The sequence below is a fragment of the Macrobrachium nipponense genome, chromosome 4 (genome assembly GCF_015104395.2).
Source record: "Macrobrachium nipponense isolate FS-2020 chromosome 4, ASM1510439v2, whole genome shotgun sequence".
Lineage (NCBI taxonomy): Eukaryota > Metazoa > Arthropoda > Malacostraca > Decapoda > Palaemonidae > Macrobrachium > Macrobrachium nipponense.
Window position 1 is genome coordinate 90,213,441 of NC_061100.1, and position 19,351 is coordinate 90,232,791.

The following is a 19,351-nucleotide window of genomic DNA, read 5'->3' on the forward strand; positions in this document are numbered from 1 at the left end:
AATTTCTGACCATATTTTTACTGTAGAAGTTGTATTTTCCATATCCTTCCCACTTTTTCATTTCTTGCTTATCTCTATTTTCACTTGCTTTGGAATGAACTGTTAATTCTATGACATTATGGTCTGAAATACTCTCATTATAAACTATTATTTCTTTAACATAATTCATCTCGTTCACAAATACTAGGTCTAAAGTATTTTCCTTTCTTTGTTGGCAGGTGATTTATTTGTTGAATGTTGTATTCTAGTAGCATATCTAATAGCTTTTCAAATTGCCTCTTATCTTCTGCACTACTATTACTCTCTTTTTTATATGTATAAGTACAACCACAATCTCCTATTCGTTCTTTCCATTCTACGAAAGGAAAGTTGAAGTCACCAGATAGGAGAATAGTCCAGTCTTGTGATTTCTACATATATCATCCAATTTTTTCAATTATTAAGTCAAACTCTTTAGTATTAGGAGGTCTATATATTACTATGTTCATCAATTTTTCAGATTCAAATTCTACCGCTATTAGTTCACATTCTGAGTTACTATATTTCTCATATATTTTTCCTTGTTTTTTGTCTTTCCCATATATTGCGGTTCCCCCTTGATTCCTATTTTTTCTATCTGATCTATAAGTTTGGAACCCTTTTATTTGATCATCATTCCCAGTCTCTTGGGAATACCAGGTTTCACTTATATTCATTATATCTATTTTCTTTTCATTTTGGGTTAGTTCTTCTAAATACTCTATTTTTCTTTTTGAGTTACTCGTAACTAAACCCTGCGCATTCATCACTATGATGGTTTGCGTGTTTTTTTTTCTCCTTCATTTAATACTGATAGTAATAAGGATTTTCCCATGTCTCTTTCCTGTTCTGGTATGTTGTTCTTTTTTTCATTTCCAGAAATTCTGACATTAAAAAATCCAACTTTTCCATAATATTTGATCTTCCTTCATCATAATTATTAATTTGTGTCTGATCTGCAATTTTCTCCGTTTCTGCAATATCCTCTTGCATAATAAATACAGTTATTATCTCTTGAGTAGAATTTCGGAGCTGATGCTTTGAAATTTTTTGCTGACACCTCTGCGTATCTCATTGGTGGTTTGCTTTTCTCTTTTACCTGATATTCTTGATTTCTCTCTTTATTTGTTTCTTTCTTATTTTGGATTTTATTACTTGGTTGGTTATTTATTTGATTATGATTCATGGCTACAGGGTGCATATATTTGCATTTTTTGTCGAACTTACATCCTTTTCCTTCTTTTAGGTTTTTACATATTTTTGGATGCAGATCTCTGCAATCATCCCCATATCCATCTAAGTATGCACATTTACCATATATTTCATAGTTTTGACATATCTTAGGATGTTTGTAGTAACATCTTTCTCCAAATCTGCAATTCCCTCTTTCAAAAGGTTGCAGATTTTGTCTTTCTTGTCTATTTTCCTCTTTCCCGTCATTGTATAGATCTGGGTAGAGCCTCTTCGGGATTTGCTTTTCTGTTGTCATATGTAATTTTATGTCTTGTAGGTATTTGCTGCTTTATTGCCCTCATTTATGTAGGTATCAATGAGTATCTCTGCATCCATACTTTTATCTTGTTCTTTGTTTTCCTTATTTTTTTCTGTCATTTCATTTTTGTTTACTTCTCTTCCGTTTTCCTCTTCTTCTTTTTCTTCTTCTTCTTCCTCTTCCTCTTCTTCTTCATCCTCAACTATTTGTACATTCAATCTTGATTTAATAACATTGTCTATCCATGATAGACATGTTGAACAAAAAATTCTTGTATCTTTTCTCAAATCTTGTATTACCTCAGCACACTGTGGATGGGTCGGAATGTTGCATGCAGCACATTTTCTGATTAGGTTTTGTGGATTGACTATGCTATACCAAACCTTACACAGTTTGCATGCTTTTGGCATTCTTTTTCCTAATGCATCAATTAGTATATTCACAAGATTCACCTTATTCATTTCTTTGTCGGAATATGTTGGTTTATGTATATTTTCTTTATGAGTCTCTTGACCACTTGGATTTTATTTGGAACTTCTTCAATTATTTTCAAGATGTTTTCATTAGATTTGTTCCAGTTTGAAGGATTATATCCTTCTAATATCTATGAATGCTTTTTGTATCTTTTTGGTTAGGACTGTTGCTGATTTCATAGATGAGAAATGCCAGTTCCCTTCCTGCTACCTCATCGTATTGCGAATCTGCTAAACACGCCAAATTACGCCACCTTTTCCCGCAGTTGGAACTTACTGCCATCTTGTTCTGATTTATAGTATTACACTTGATAAATCTAACTTAGAAGACGCTTTATATCCTACTATTTTCACACTAATCTTATCACCGATAGTTCACGAACACTTCTAGATATTTCTCAAATTCTAGTCGTATGTTAAACTTGTGATATCTGTTGATTATTGTGACTTCACGCGGGTACGTCTCACCAAGCAAGATGGCTACTACGAGAGAGGGAGAGAGAGAGAGAGAGAGAGAGAGAGAGAGAGAGAGAGAGAGAGAGAATGTTATTGTTACTGTTTAATCTCATTAAACGTAATATTATTTGTAAACTAGTACTGTATATTATTATTTTACCATAAAATGTAGTAATGTCCTTAAAGATATACTTATACATACACTTTCAGCCCAAACAGAGGGCGAGAGTTACCACTAGCGCATGCTAGTATCTCGTGTGTGGAGAGAGAGAGAGAGAGAGAGAGAGAGAGAGAGAGAGAGAGAGAGAGAGAGAGAGAGAGAGAGGGTTGTCCTTATTTAAAAGAGTGAAATGGATAGATTATTGTACTTCTTTAAAATACTATCAAATGTGAATTTTGAGATTAGTTATATTATTATTATTATTATGCGAAAATATTAATAAACATACACATGTACCATAGAAATCATCTCATATATATCAGCAAAAGAGAAAGAGAGAGAGAATCTCAATGATCCGTAGATGGCAACACTGGATTTGACAGTTGGAACCCAGCCAACCATGCTGGATACGTAACAAGACATGGGGTTACATAATTCTTTTTATTTATAAACTAAAATCTTGCTAATTCACTTTAGTATTTTCTTTAATGAATTTATATTATTGCTGTTTACATTAATATTGATATTTGAAAATTAGTAAATCATCCAAAAAACACATCGCTTTAAGAGAGAGAGAGAGAGAGAGAGAGAGAGAGAGAGAGAGAGAGAGAGAGAGAGAGAGAGAGAATTATCGTAGTATTTGTAAAATACTTTCACATATGATTTTTGTAATTACAGTTATTATTATTATTATTATTATTTGAAAATATTAATAAACATATTACGCATATATGTACCATAAAAATCTCTCATCTCAGTGAGAGAGAGAGAGAGAGAGAGAGAGAGAGAGAGAGAGAGAGAGAGAGAGAGAGAGAGAGAGAGAGAGAGAGGTGGAAATTTCATGCCCACCTGATGACAGCAACAAATCAGCTCCTTCCCCTTCCGGTCACTTAACTTGATACGTATATCTGAGTTTTTTTTTTAGAAAGAATCTGACTGGGATTTCCTTCATTCTTTCATAATTTTTTAATTCATAAGCTAAAATCTTACTAATTCACTATGGTATTTTCTTTAATGAATTGATATTATTGCTGTATAAATTAATATTGATATTTGAAAATAGTAAATCATTTATTTATCATACAAAAAAACATACATCTTTGTAGTATAGGAGAGGAGAGAGAGAGAGAGAGAGAGAGAGAGAGAGAGAGAGAGAGAATTATTATTTTTATTATGTGATATTTAAACTTATTAAACTTACTAATACAGTATTAATCAAAATTAATATTTGAAAATTAGTAAATCATTTTTGTATCATAAAAATGTATTTAGTCATGAAAATAAACATCAAAATACACTAATTAGTGATTATTTTCGTCGGAAAATTCCGGGAATGGGTGAGTCCGTCCGCGAATAATTTCTAGATAGGTTCCAAAGAAAAATCCGCGAATGTCTGAGTCCGCGAATCCGGAGAACGCGAATACGGGGCCACCAATGTACACTAAATTGCAATAACTTTGGTATATAACACATTGTAAAACAATCAAGGCAACACAGAGAAAATATTATCACAAAATGATGCATGAATTCATAATGCGCGGACATAAAAAAAAAAAAGATGTTTTCAAAAATTCACCATCAATCAAAATATTGTGCTAGAGACTTCCCGTTTGTTGCAAAATGAAGGTAATTGATTGAATATTACTAGACTGTAAGTGTTGTAGCATACAATTGCAGTTTTCGACCATTTCGGTCGAGATGAAGTTGATCGAAGGACAAATTTTTTCTATTTATCATGATTTATATGAAAATATTTCAAAAATGATAAAAGCTACAACCATGGGTTGTTTTTCGTTGTATTCTGCATGAAATTGCTCACCTTTTCATATATAAAACTTTATGTAACGGCTAATTTAAAATGGTGCAAACATTACGACAATCGCATGAAAAAATGTATGATTTTTTCAGAAGAGTTACCACGCGGACGTAAGGAAAAAGTTTATTTCATAAATTCACCATAAATTGAAATATTGTGTTAGAGACTTCCAATTTGTTGCAAAATAAAGGTAAATATTTGAATATTACTAGAATGCAATAGTTTTAGCTTACAATTGCGTTTTTTTACCATTTCGGTTGAGTCAAAGTTGACCAAAGGTTGAAATTTTGCCACTTATCGTTATTTATATGAAAATATTTCAAAACTGATAAAAGCTACAACCATGGGTTGTTTACTGTTGTATTCTACACAAAATTGTGCAGATTTTCCTATATAAAACTTTATGTAACGGCTAATTTAAAATGGTGCAAATATTATGACAATCGGACGAAAAAGTTTCTGATTTTTTTCGGAAGAGTTACCGCGCAGACGTAAGGAAAGTTTTTTTTTTTCATAAATTCACCATAAATCGAAATATTGTGCTAGAGACTTCCAATTTGTTGCAAAATAAAAGTAAATGATTAAATATTACTAGAATGTAAGAGTTTTAGCTTACAATTGCGTTTTTTTACCATTTCGGTCGAGTCAAAGTTGACCGAAGGTTGAAATTTTGGCACATCATTATTTATATGAAAATATTTCAAAAGTGATAAAAGCTACAACCATGGGTTGTTTTTTTGTTGTATTCTACATGAAATTTCGCCCACGGCTAAAAAAAAAAGTGGTGTTTACATCCGGGCAGGCAGGCCTTCCCACCTACCAGACGGTAGTGACTGCCTAACCACCTTGTTCAAGAATTTAACGGCCGTAATTCCCGCTATGCTGATAGTAATTCCTTATGTAAGGGACCGAGGGTTTGTATATCATGTAGGAACAACTTAGCATTTTGCTGTCCTTTTCTTTACTATACACTGGTATAATTAAAACATTTAATACACATTTGAACAGTTACAATACATACAAGTAAAAATCCATAATTGAATCTATATACCTTTGATATCACAGGGGATGCAGAGGACACTGACAGGTTATTCTGAACAGGAGATTTAGATGGTCCTCTACGATTCTCAAAACTTCTTCCACGTCGAGCCTGCCCTCCTCTGCTTGGACTATTTGCAGTTGAAGGCTACAAAGAAAAACAAGATCTAACAGATTTATTCCAAATACAGTGCTACTATTAAATAATAAAAATTATACATGCATGACAAATGTACAACACAATACTACGTGGAAGTCTACTGGTTCTCTTTTAGTCTCAAATTTATACACCACAGAACTTCTTCACATAAACAATTATACAACACTCCAAATCCAAATACTAAGAATAAAACGGAACATACCTCAGTTTCTGATTCCAAGACAATATCTGAAGGGTCATCTGTGGACTGCTGTGAGGTGGTGAAGGAATCGTTTTGCAACATGGAATCATCTGCATCCGCTACAGAAGATACTGTGGTTTCACCAATAGTACTCATATTCATCACTTCTTCACGTTCTGTAATATGGGGGTACCTTTAAAAATTTTTTATTCTGAAATGAAAATACCAACTAATTTGTATTTTTCCTAACATACATACCTGAAGTTCTACATATAGTGATCTTGCTTGCCAAAGTAGACTGGAATGGCCATTTAACTTTCAGACAAGGTTATTAATTATCAACAGGTCGGGAAAAGCCGCCCCCACCTTTCAGTATGCACGCCACTTTGCCTTCTAGCCCTGGTGCCAGTGTGAGGGGTTACTGAGGTGGGCCATTAATGTAAAGAACTTCAGATTTGCATGTTAGATAATTTACTTTTTAAACATTTCTATTTTTTCCTACGCAAATACAAACTTTTGTTATATTGAAGACTAAAACATTGATGGGGGAATCAGGGTACTCTGAACTGAGTGGTTGGTTTGGCCCAACTGGGAAGTGCCTTCCTGGTCTGGAGGAGCAGATGAAGGTATCCTGCACCTCTAGCTTGTTCAACATATGAGATATTACAGCAGCTAGACTTAAGGGTATGAGGTAGTGAGTTTGCTTTCATTATTGGTGAAGGCTGAAAGAACCACTAAGCGTTGGAGACAATGACTTTGTTTCACTGCTTGTTCCTTTCTTCCTTGTCTACAGACAGGGGGAACTTGCATCCGAACAGTCCAAAAATGACAAATTTTTAATCAATTTGTATTTTTCATAGCTAACAAACCTAAGGTCTTAACAACAGGATAACTTCCAAGTCCCAGCCAGTAACTGGTTAAAACAATCAAAGATTGTAAAGCAAGGAATCTGTGAGATCTAGCAACCCATGCACATACAAGGTGATAGCTGGTCAGAGACCGAGCACAGTGCCTCTTGACGCTTCAGTCTTTTCCCCAACCCAGGAGTTATAATAAATGAGAGGGGCAGCTAGAGGTGGGCCGTGGGTTTATTAGCTATGAAAAATACAAATTGATACAAAATTTGTCATTTGTTCATAAGCGGAACAAACCTTTGGTCTTAACAATACAAGTATCCCAAGTCAGCTGGGAGTTAACCACCTGACCACCATTTCTAGAAGAACGAGTTCTTAAGAAGGTGGTTCAATGCCCGTGATAAGATAGCTAAACCGATATCTAACAACTCAATCATCTAGGTTAAAATACAATGATATATGAGCAGATTCATTGCATCCAGGGAAGCAAAGAAATTCTGACTGTTCATATAACAAACCATATTAGCACTAGGGATTTGTTACCACTCCTCACTCCCCCTTGCTAGAGAGATAGAACTATTTGCTGCTGAACAGAAGGTTTGATTATTTCAAAAACATAAAGCAAAACAACTATCAGTATGACTACCTTACTCACCTGTATCAGACCAGTCCAGCATATGACGTGTTTATTCCTCAACCCGCTCGTAGGAAGAAGAGAGGAACAAAGAGAAAGAAAGAGACCAGCCAACTAACTTATTCTCCCTTCCACATAATCATCATAGGTAAGAAGGGCACTGAGTGAATTACACAACTTGTTGGGCAACCACCACAGGTCCCAAGGAAAATGTGTCCAAAGACCTGTGGGCAATGTCTCTTAGGTAAAATGAAGTGAATGTGGATTAATGCAACCAGATACTACCAGCATTCAAAATTCTATGAACAGTAAAGTTTTTCTTAAATGCCAGAGAGGAACTTATACCTCTGACGTCATGTGCTCTAGCCTGCACAGACTCAGTGACAGAACCATCAAGAGATGAGTAAGCCTGCTCGATTGCCTTAAGGGGGCCGGCCGGAACCCCTTTATATGGAGGTATAAGGCGAAAAATGCAGTCATGAAAAAATTCATGGAGCTTCATATGGCAATTGAGAATACGTATACGAAATATTTCGTCAAAATTCCTCTTACTTTCGTAGTTACAGGGTAATTAGTTAACGTAACTCAATAAGCCTAAAACATTGATCCGTACAAGAAAATACAATATTTCCTCTATTATCGTAAATTTTGATAATTATTGTCAAAGAAATTGGGAGAAATGGCATCTGTAGACATTCCCCGAGTCGAGGAGGAGACCAGGCTCAGCTACCAAGTCCAGTCCTGATTTAGTGCGATCACAGACCTCGAGTAGTCTACACGTTCCATTTCACCTCTGACATATGCCTGCTTTTACGTATGTTTATGTATGTTTCGGCAAGAATTTCATCATGCCAATGAGGAAAAGACAAGGAAAACATCTCGCTAACATACAGACGAAGAAAAATCGCTCAAGTATTATTACAGAATATCATAATATATGCATAGTTAGTGAAAAGAGAGGGGAGGGTTGCTTAGTAACGCCCCCGTCTTGTTTGACAGCACACGTCACACTGTGCACCAAGGCTACGATCTTTGAGCAAAGAGATCTTCATTTATGATAAATAACAGTTTTGGTTTTTTAAAACCCAAAATGGAATATGAAATTCATAATGATCATGATTTATTAAATTGTCTTTGTAAAAAAAGAGTACGCCTTCGAGTTTCACCTCTTGATATTCTCTTGCAGTTACGTTTGTTTATCTTTGTTTCGGGCAAGAATTTCATCATGCCAAAAAGGAAAATACAAGGAAAACATCTCGCTAACATACAGAAGAAGAAAATTCGCTGTAATAAGCCAAGTTAGTGAAGGGGAGAGAGAGAATTGCGTAGGAAGGAGTGCCCCATCTTGCCTCAAGCAGTGCCCCAGGCTGCGATATATGAGCAAAGGGATCATCATTTATGATTAAATTATGATAAATAAAATAGTTTTTTTTATTAATACACAAAAAAGAAATATACATTCATAATAATCATTATTTATTAACATTGTCTTTATAGAGATACGAAGGAAAACTTTGAACGCCCGTATCTCAAAACTATACTTATTGACCTTCAAAATCTATCTTCTCACTTAGTTTTAAAGCTATAACATTGGAATTTGGTATATAACTCAGAAAGACATTATAGAAAAATCAAATAGAGCCCTTTTTTCCAATTTTTGTTTCGTATTTTTTTAATAAATTTTTTTCTCCTGATTTATAGGGTTTATTTTTTTACCATATTGAAAAATTCATATCTTGCAAAAAAATGACTTTTAGAAAAAAAACTCTCCATTCGATTGGAGGTCTACATCAGGTCTATATATGGTAGTAATCCCAGGTCTCTTAATATTAAATGTCAAGGGAGGAGATAGAATTTGAAAAATGGTTATTTTCGGGATAAATCGCCCTGGCGTCACAAAACCGAAGGTCAGAGGCGAAAATCATATGCGGTTTGAAGATGACCCAAGTCACCTTATTAAGTGGTATGAATATCAAAGTCCTGTCCTTAAAAAAGGGCATTAGCCGGCCGGCCCCCTTAAGAGAGAGAGAGAGAGAGAGAGAGAGAGAGAGAGAGAGAGAGAGAGAGAGAGAGAGAGAGCAGCTTACAGCTCGTTCGGGTTTCCCAAGGTCCCTCAGTGTGAGGCACCTCTAATATCTACCAGAGAATTGCTAATGCATCTCCTGATATATTTTGTGTCTTCCAATCTTGGATGGTCTGGGATGCAGCTTAGATATTTGTTGAGCTTATTCTTAAACACATCTACGCTCACTCCTGATATATTCCTCAGATAAGTTGGCAATGCATTGAATAGATGCTGCGTTGTTGATGCTGGTGCGTATTGGATTAATATCCAGCGTGCTTTCCTGTTTTCCTGGTATAGTTTTGAGCACTATTAATCTAATTCTGCTTGCTCTTTCTGATATTTTTAGCTCCATGATGTTTTCGGCAATTCCTTCTGTCTGTTTCCATGCCTGTATTATCCTTTAGCATTCTCTTCTTCTTTCTAGACTATATAATTTTAAAAATTGTAGTCTTTCCCAGTAGTCAAGATCCTTAACTTCTATTCTAACTGTAAAGGACCTTTGTACACTCTCTATTTGTACAATATCCTTTTGGTAGTGTGGGTACCATATCATATTGCAATATTCAAGTGCACTATGTATATACATTTTATAAAGCATAATCATGTGTTCAGCTTTTCTAGTTTTGAAATGCAGTAACAACATTTGCATTTTTGCTTTGCATTTTGCCAATAGTATTGCTATTTGATCATTGCATAACATGTTTCTATTCAACATCACACACCAAGGTCTTTAACTGCTTCCTTACTTGTGATTGTTTCGTTATTAGGTCCCCTATATGCATATAGCATTCATTCTTTCTCTCCAAAATTTACTGATTCAAATTTATCAGTTAAATACCATCCTACTTACCTCTGCCCATTCATATATTTGGTTTAGGTCTCTTAGTAGTGAGTTCCTATCTTCATCACAAGTAATTCCCCTACTTATTCTTGTGTCATTGGCAAAACTACTCACTACCGAGCCCTTAACATTACTGGCTACGTCTCCAATCATAATAACAAAAGCTTCTGCAAAGTCTAGGTAAACCGCATCTGTTTCTTTTCCGATTATCATATTTTTATATATGTTCTCATGGTGGACTAACAGTTGGGTTTGTGTACTTTTTCCAGGTACAAAACCATGTCGTCCTATATTAAACAAATTATTTTTCATTAAATGTTTCATAATATTTTTCTTCATTACCCTTTCATACACTTTCATAATACGTATGTGATGTTAGACTCACAGGCCTATAATTACTTGCCTTTAATCTAGATCCACTTTTGAAAGTAGGGGTAATATATGCTAATTAATGTTCATCATAAATCTTGCATGTATCTACACTTTGCCTTAATAATATTGCGAGCAGCTTTGCAATAGCATAACTACAGTAGTGCCTCAGTATATGAAATTAATCCGTTCCAAAGCAGCCTTCGTAACCTGAGTTTTTCGTATCTAGAACTACGTTTTACATGTAAATTGCCTATTTCGTTCCAAGCTCTACAAAAACACCACAGTAAATTTTATAATAAAGCTAAATTGACCAATAAACAATGAAATACAACAATTTGGACCATTAATAACTAACATAACCATGACTGTACCTGTAAATAAAGTATTAGTGTACAGGGTACAAGAAATAATGTATGTGTATGTACGTACGTATGTAGTAAAATGTGGAACCTTACCTTTCGAGTGAAGCAATGTCCAAAAGTGATGACAGAGGAGGAGGACAAATGGCAGAAAACATGAACACTTAACTTTACGAAACATTTAAAAATGGCAGAAAACATTAACACTAAACTTTACAAAACACATTAACAAATGGCAGAAAACATTAACACTAAACTTTACAAAACACATTAACAAATGGCAGAAAACATTAACATTTCTTGATTATCTCCATCTTCGTTCTCCATAGAAAGCATCCTCTTCTTTCCATGAACTTCAGCAACATTCTTGGGACCCATGGTAATAACGTAAGTAATTAAGTTTACACACAACACGATAAAGTAACTTACAGTACAATGAAAGCGAAATCACTAACACAAACTTACGTTAACAAATGAAATATATGTGAATGAACAAATTCCAGTGTTTACAATAACGCTGCCGCAAAAAAGGGTCAAGGAATGCCTTTACATAGAGGCATGATGGGACAGATGCTGACCAATAGGAGAGCAGGATCTTGCGGCGGTGACTAGCATCAGGAACCAATGGGAGAGCGGGAGGATGGTGGCAAGTCTACTGAGTTGGCTGCGCACTAGTTTTAAAATTGTTCTTGGCGGCCCGGGCAAATCTCGGATTTTACCCTTTCATACCCTTTCGCAACCTGGATTATTTTTGTACACAGAAGCAAAAAAATCATCTTTGATTTTGTAACCTGAATTTTTCGTACATAGGGACTTTCAGATGTAGAGGTTCCACTGTACTACTTAAACAAAATGGCAGGGACACCATCTGGTCCGGCTGTTGATTCATTTTTAATTTCATTAGTAGCCTGCACAATATCAGCTTCATTAATATCTATGCCCGATAAATATTCACTATTTTCATCTCTTATTTCTCTATCATTATCTTTATTTTCAATTCTAGGGGTAAATTCTCTCTTATATCTTTCTGCTAATATGTTGCATATTTCCGTTTTTTATTTGTTAATCTCCCTTCATTTCTTAGAGGGCCTATTTCTACTCTTCTTTTATTCATCTTTTTCACATATGAGTGCAATAGTTTGGGGTTTTGCTTGATATTTTCTAGTCTTTTCTTCTAAGTCCCATTTTTCTTTTTCTTTTGATTGTATAATCTTTTGTTCTGCATTTTCTATCTTACTGTTTAGTTCCATCACTTCCCATGCATTCTTTTCTTTTGCAATACCTTTTTTTCCACTTTCTGATTTTCTGGAACCTTCTGTCTCTTGGTATGCATGACTGATGTTTATTTTTCTTCTTTGGTATATACTTATCCACTATTTGCTCTAATATGGTTGGTGTTGCTAGTAACATCGCGTAGTATGTATTTTTGTTTGTGGTTTTCAGAGAGAGAGAGAGAGAGAGAGAGAGAGAGAGAGAGAGAGAGAAGAAAATGTTTTTGTTTGTGGTTTTTCAGAGAGAGAGAGAGAGAGAGAGAGAGAGAGAGAGAGAGAGAGAGAGAGAGAGAGAGAGAGGGGGGGGGGGGGGGGCATAATTGGTGGCTGGACTGTTAACAATTGAATTGCTTGTTGGTGAGTTCTAGATTGTATGCTGGTGCAGTTACTGTGTCAGTCAGCCAGGCAGTCAGTATATGATCAGAGTTGTGGGCAGTCAGTCAGAAAAGGTAATCAGTGGAGTCAGTATTGATGGCTTTGATGGTCAGTTATGTTGTGTGTTTTTGACTCGTTGTTTGAATTATTGTTGATGCTGTCTGCAGAGTTGTTGCGCCTGTGTTGCTGAAGTTGTTGTGCTTGTGTGTTGGAGGGTTGTTAAACTTTTGAGTTCTGTTGTGTTGTAGATGAGTTGTTGGAGTTGTGAGTTCCTGAGTGTAGTTGTTGTGGTTCCTTGATGTTATAAGTGGTTGTATTGATTTGTCGTGTCGTTTTTTTATGTTGTTAGTGATTGTTTGTGCAATGGTCTTTTGCTGTATAGTTGTAGTCCTTGTTTGTTTGTTTGTTTGTGTATTGTGTTACTATGGCCATATCCAGCGGACAGCGCAGCTCCCTACCCTGAGTTTGTCAAGTATGTGGTGAGTAGAAGTGTGGTTTTAGAGAGGTTTTTAGTTTTGGCTTGTGATCCCACCACATTATTCACTGGCGCTCAATGTGGGGCTGCTGGTGTGGCAGCTACAGGACGGTTGGTGTGGTGGGTTGTGTGATTGGTGAAGGAAAATGAGTAACTGAAGTGGAGATGTTGAAGAAGTTGAGGTTGTCAGAAAAGGTGAAAGAGCATTTGGTGGAAATGAAAGAGGAATTGAAAGAATCTGAAGAGAGAATGGTTGAAAAGATGGACGAAAAGTTTGGAGTGATGGTGAATGATGTGCAAGAGATGATAAGGGAGACAATGAAAGGGTTTTTTGGAGAAGGAGCAGTTGGAGGGGCATCCTGCATCTTGTGACAGGCCAGGAGCAATTAAGAAAGTGAAAGAACAAGCAGATGAAAGTATGAGTGAGGAAAGTGATATGGTTGTGGTAAATGAGGAGAAGAAAGAGAAGGTACAGAATATGGATAAATCAGAGCAGAAGGGTAAGAAGGGAGTTGAGAGTAAGGAAAGGGCTAAAGGGAAGAAGATTAGTAAGGTTGGTGGGAAAGATAAAAAGAAAATGAATGAAGATGAGAAGAGACTTGAGAGTAAGGTACCGGATGAGAGTGATTTAGATAGAGTGGGAATTAGTAAGTAGGAAGAATAAGGGTAAGAAGGTATTACTAAAAGTATGGATGCGAGTATGAAAGTAGATTCGTTATATTTGGAAGAGAGTAAGAAAGGTCAGAATGGAAGTAGCGAAAGTGAGAGTGAGAAGGAAGTGCGAAAGGCAGTGTATATGAGAGAGGTACCCCGATGTGAGAAGTGAGGAATATGGTAGTAGGGACATAGGGGACTTTTTTAGAGAGTATAAGTATATTGTGTGGCTAAGTATGGAGATAACAAGAGACTTTGGGCAAGAGAGTTAGGTAACTTCTTGACAGGAATTTTGTTGAGTATGTATCGGGTAATGATGAGTGCAAGGAATGTGTTGTTTGAGTGTGAAAGTCAGGATTGTGGAACAGGCAGAGGATAAAGAGTAGCATTCGATATAGGAGAAAGCATGATTTTGAAGAGGCCGATATAGGAGAAAGCATGATTTTGAAGAGGCAAGAATGAATGTTGGTGAGCCATTGTCAATGTACGTGTGCAGGTTAGAACTGTTAGCTAGGAAAAAGTTTAGAGACGAAGGGATAAATGAGTGTAAGGGGTTAGTGCAAAAGTTGTTGGCGACTGTACCAGAGTGTATGAGTTTATAAATCTAAAACATAAGGAGAAAATGAGAAGGAAGAATGAAAGGTTGACATGGAATGCATTTTAGAAATACAGTGGACCCCCCGTATTCGCGTTCTCCGGATTCGCGGACTCACTGATTCGCGGATTTTTCTTTGGAACCTATCTAGAAATTATTCGCGGAAGGACTCGCCCATTCGCGGGTTTCTCTGTGGAACATATACATAATTATTCGCGGTCATCCCTGGCTATTCGCGGATGCGAATTTTTATGTGTTTACTATTCGTACAAGGACATTTCATAATGATATGGTTATTCTGTTTATTAGACATTCCTTATAAATCTTGATGTAATGAATTGAATAAAAATATCGTAGGTATAAATTGGTGAGCAACATAATATGAAATAAAGCATAACAGAGTGAGTTTGGCAACTGAGAAAATAAACAATCGTATACATACAGCCATCTCTCTCTCTCTCTCTCCTCGTCTCTCTCTATCTCTCTCTCTCTCTCTCTCTCTCACACACACAAAATGATAGATAGGAAACAATAACAGAATATGTATTGCTTGAATACGATATGGCAACAAAGTTTTGGTCTGACTGAAGTGTAGAGTTACTTTGACACTGACTTACATGTCATTCCTGGTCATCTCAAAGCCACTGATAGACATCAACTTCACAGCCGAGAAAGGCAATTGTATACAAAATAAATATTTTCCAGATGAAAAAGCAATTGGAGGGCCTATGTTATCCCATAAAAAAAAACTCTCGCTTGGATAACTGTAGATGTAGAAAAGAGAGAGAGATCAAGGCAAGGGCGGATGTAGGAAGGAGATTTAAGCAGTACCTGGAAATGAAAAACAACCCCTATACTAATCTTATAATTATAGTCTTAGGGTTTGTCTCAAAGACATTCAAAGGTGTGTCACACACGTGACAGTTGTTGTTTTTGTAAAATTGGTGTCAGGGCAGATTTTTAAGCACCACTGTGTTAATATATTATTAATAATTTGTTCATTACCTTCGATAACACGCCAAATTTCACGTTAGATAATCATAAAAATCTCTAGGATTGCGCGACCGCGCAAATTGGAAAACAATGGTGCTAGATTAAATCTGAAAACTCCAGATCTAGCGTGAAATGCTGTAGTTTAGCAACACTGCCATTGAACTTACATAAATACGTATTGGGTCAATTGGGTACGCATTGTGCAGGCAGTACATTTTATGAAATTTTTTAAGATTTCTAATTATGATATGTATGTACGTACGTACATAAATTGTTTTAGGATGATAATAAAAGTATGCAGACCATATCTAAAGTACGTAAGACAATGATTATACAGTGCCCGTCAAAAAAACTGTCGTGGTAGCGATTTCGTAAGAAAAAAACATGTTGCGGAAAAGAAAATATTAATTAAAAATCAATGGTTAGTAATAAAAAAAAAAAAAAAATAGGTTAACACTCACCAACTCCTAGCCTAATATTTAATAGGCATTCCCCGACGTTTCCGAACTTCTTTAAGCCTATTGGGGACGGAATCTGCAAGTTTTTGCAGGAGCTTCTCGTCAAAGTTGTCCCAGATACGTTTCAACTGTGTCTCTAACTTTTCAGTTGTTGTCGTGTCAACGTCCTGTAATTTTCTTTTCATAATCGCCCAAAGATTTTCAATAGGCGAAATATCTGGGGAATTACCTGGCCAGTCTTGTATAAAATCAATTCCACAGTCCTTGAACCAATTAATATTTTGTTTCGCAGTATGCGAAGGCGCTCCGCTCCTGCTGAAAAATACTTGTTTTACTGAGCTCGAAAGATTCCTCCAAATTCTCGTTCAACAGTGTGTAATACGAGTCCTTATTAACAGTATTGTTACGAGGTAATATTACTAAATTACCTTTACCACCATAACCAAAACAACCCCATACATTACATAAGAAGGGAATTTCACACACGTGGCAAGGTACTTGGGGTCCAGCGGGTCTGATGTCGACTTTCGCCACACACACTTTCCCTTATTGTCCGAAACAAAAAAACTTGCTTCGTCACTCCATAGCACTTGACGCCATTTTGCCAGAGCCCAGTCTTTGTAAGAATGTGCAAAATTTAGTCGAGTCTTCTTTTGTTTAGTGGTTATCAGCGGCTTCTTACGCGCCTTCACTTTTGAATATTTCAAGTCCTTGCTCAAGCGCCGCTGTATGGTCCTAACAGAAGCTCCTGCCACTATATCTGGATTTGCAACCTTAAGTTCTCTGGCAGTAAGGGTCGGATTGACTTCAATATCCCTGCCCAGCACTCTTAAACCCCTGTTACTAATGATACGTGGCCTCCCAGAACTTGTAGAAGCACGAGGTACTTCCTGGTCTCCATTGTCGTGGTATTTTTTCAAAATGCGCTGCACATTTCGCTGGTTTACACCAATTTTCTCACTAATTTCGCCAGTTTTATAACCTTCACTGTGTAACTGCACAACTCGTACACGATTTTCAAATGAGGTATACCCTGTAGACATAGTACACTAGCGTACACACACACTTTCACAAGAAAATTCTGGAAGCGTGATCCAAAAAATCAGGCAGGTCACGATCGATGTCTACTGTTCATAAATCACTTAAGAACACTGACCGATAACTTTTGGTTACTTTTTCCCACGCTGTGAGTGAGACAAATGACTCAGTTGTGTTGCCAATTAGTCAGTTTCTCCCAGCCGATTTTTTCCCCATAGATATGGGGGTCGCCTTATTCGCGGCAAAAAAACTGTCGCGTTTTGAAACGCGACAATTATTTTGACGCGCAGTGTATATACATATTTGTAGCAGGGTACGTATTTTTCTGTCTGCGGCACGCAGTACGTACATGTACGTGTATTTTTCATACGTACATAATGAGTATATTTTCGTGACAAAATAAATTTTTATGATGAAAAAAGCTTTATTAATTTTCAAATATTACAGTTCTGTAATACTTTCATGTAAACACAGCAAAATGTCAGTAACAAAGTCGGGTTTTCTTAAAAGATGCTCTACCCAAGCCAACTTTCCGCAGATAAACAAATCTAATGATGCCGTGACGCCTTCTTAGAGCAGTACCCAAACAAAATGATATTTAAAACGCTATTGGCTGTTGTCTGCACAGCAGCCAATCCAGGAGCAGCATTCATTTTCCTTGTCGCTCATTGGTTGTACACTTGGTGTTGATTGGTTGAACCCTGGCCCCATTTCGCGGAGATGGAATTGTGGGTATCGCGCATCTAGTACCCAGCAGCCTCACTGCGCAGAAACTTACGGGTATACGTGAACGTTAAAGCAAAGCTCTTGTGCGTATCAGCAAATATCGTGTGCATCGTACCGAAAATGGCTTAAAAAGCGCCCTGCTCCTTCTAAGGCTTCTGGCCAAGAAGTTAAAAGAAAGAAGACCGTAATGAAGCTTGACGAGAAGGTGAAACTTCTCGATATGTTGAAGGAGGGAAAAAGTTACGCTGCAGTCGGCCGCCATTTCAAAGTGAATGAGAGCACAGTTAGATATATAAAGAAAAAAGAAAATGAAATAAGAAAAAGTGTTAGTATGACATTCTATGGCACCGCAAAGGCTGTGTCCACAGTGAGAGACAAAACCATTGTGACAATGGAATCTGCACTCGCGTTCTGGATAAAGGACTGCAGGAAGAAGAACGTGCCCCTTGACTCCAACATCATACGCCAAAAAGCACGACAGATCTACCAGCAGCTATCAACTCCTACTGCTTCACAAGGTGGTGAGGAAGAGGAAGCCGAAGCCGAAGATGTGGAGGCACTGGAAGGCGATGAAGAAGGGACGTTGGAATTCTTGGGCTTTGGAGAACCAGCTCCTGAAGAGGAAGACGAAGAAGAACCACAACCGGGACCGTCCTCAGCTCCCCAAGGATTTCAGGCTAGCAAAGGATGGTTCCACCGGTTCCAGAAAAGGTTCCATCTAAAGTCTGTTTCCCTACATGGGGAAGCTGCATCTGCAGACAAAGAGGCAGCCGCAAAATATCCGCAGGCCTTCATGAAAATAATCCAGGAGAAAGGATATCGCCCAGAACAGGTGTTCAATATAGATGAAACTGGCCTGTTCTGGAAGAAAATGCCGTCCCGGACGTACCTTATGAAGCGTCTTCTGGATGCATAATCCCAAGGCCTGGATCACCAAAGTCCTGACGGAGTACTGGTTTCACCAGAGTTTCATTCCTCAAGTTAGGCAATACCTGGCTGATTTGGACATCAACTTCAAGGTCTTGCTGATAATGGACAACGCTGGTGGCCACCCTCTCGATTTTTATTCCAAAGGAGTCCAGCTTGAGTTCCTTCCTCCCAACACCACCTCTCTCCTCCAGCCTATGGATCAGGGCGTCATCCGTGCCTTCAAGGCACTCTACACCGGGAACTCCCTCCAGCACCTTGTTGATGCAATGGACCGTGACAGTGAATTTACGCTGAAAGATTATTGGCGTAAATTCACGATTGCCACGTGTCTGTCTGTCATTGACCGGTCGTTGAAGGACATGAAGAAGGAGACACTGAATGCCTGCTGGAGTAAGTTGTGGCCAGACTGTGTCCATAATTATACAGGCTTTTCTCCCCAGGAAATCCAGCATTCAGCCATTAATAAGGCAGTCCAGTTGGCAAAAATTCTTGGTGGTGAGGGCTTTGACGATATCACCGAGGAAGAAGTCGGCACCCTCATTGATGCCCACTCTGACCCCCTTACCGACCAGGACTTGGAAGAGCTGACGAAGTCCGCCAGCGAGGAAGAAGACACTCCAGGTTCAGGAGAGGATCAGGAGGAGGAGGAGGAGGAGGGCCTGACTTTGGAACGCCTGTCCCAAGTTAAAAAAATGGTAAACAACCTCCAGGAGTTTGTCGCAACATAGGATCCTTACATGGAGCGCTCCTTGAAGTTTTCTAATATTCTAGACAGCACTGGAGCCCTATAATCAAGCTCTCACCACCATGAAGAAGCAACGGCAGCAGTTGCCAATCACAATGTTCATCACACGAACGAAGAAAGACCCTCCAAAGCCTCCCAAATCGCCTGAAATAGTGCCTCTTGAATCGCCTGA

General features: G+C 37.4%; 1 protein-coding gene across 3 annotated transcripts in view; it reads right to left on the reverse strand.

The window, feature by feature from the left end:
• The window catches only part of LOC135211011 (uncharacterized), a 353,541-nt gene that overhangs the window by 77,605 nt on the left and 256,585 nt on the right, over nt 1-19,351 (reverse strand). For all 3 annotated transcript variants that reach the window (XM_064244025.1, XM_064244024.1, XM_064244026.1), the window contains 2 exons: nt 5,816-5,970; nt 5,467-5,601 (listed from right to left, as the gene is read on the reverse strand). In XM_064244025.1, the coding sequence (XP_064100095.1) occupies nt 5,467-5,601; nt 5,816-5,970 (290 nt within the window). The remainder of the gene's footprint in view (nt 1-5,466; nt 5,602-5,815; nt 5,971-19,351) is intronic.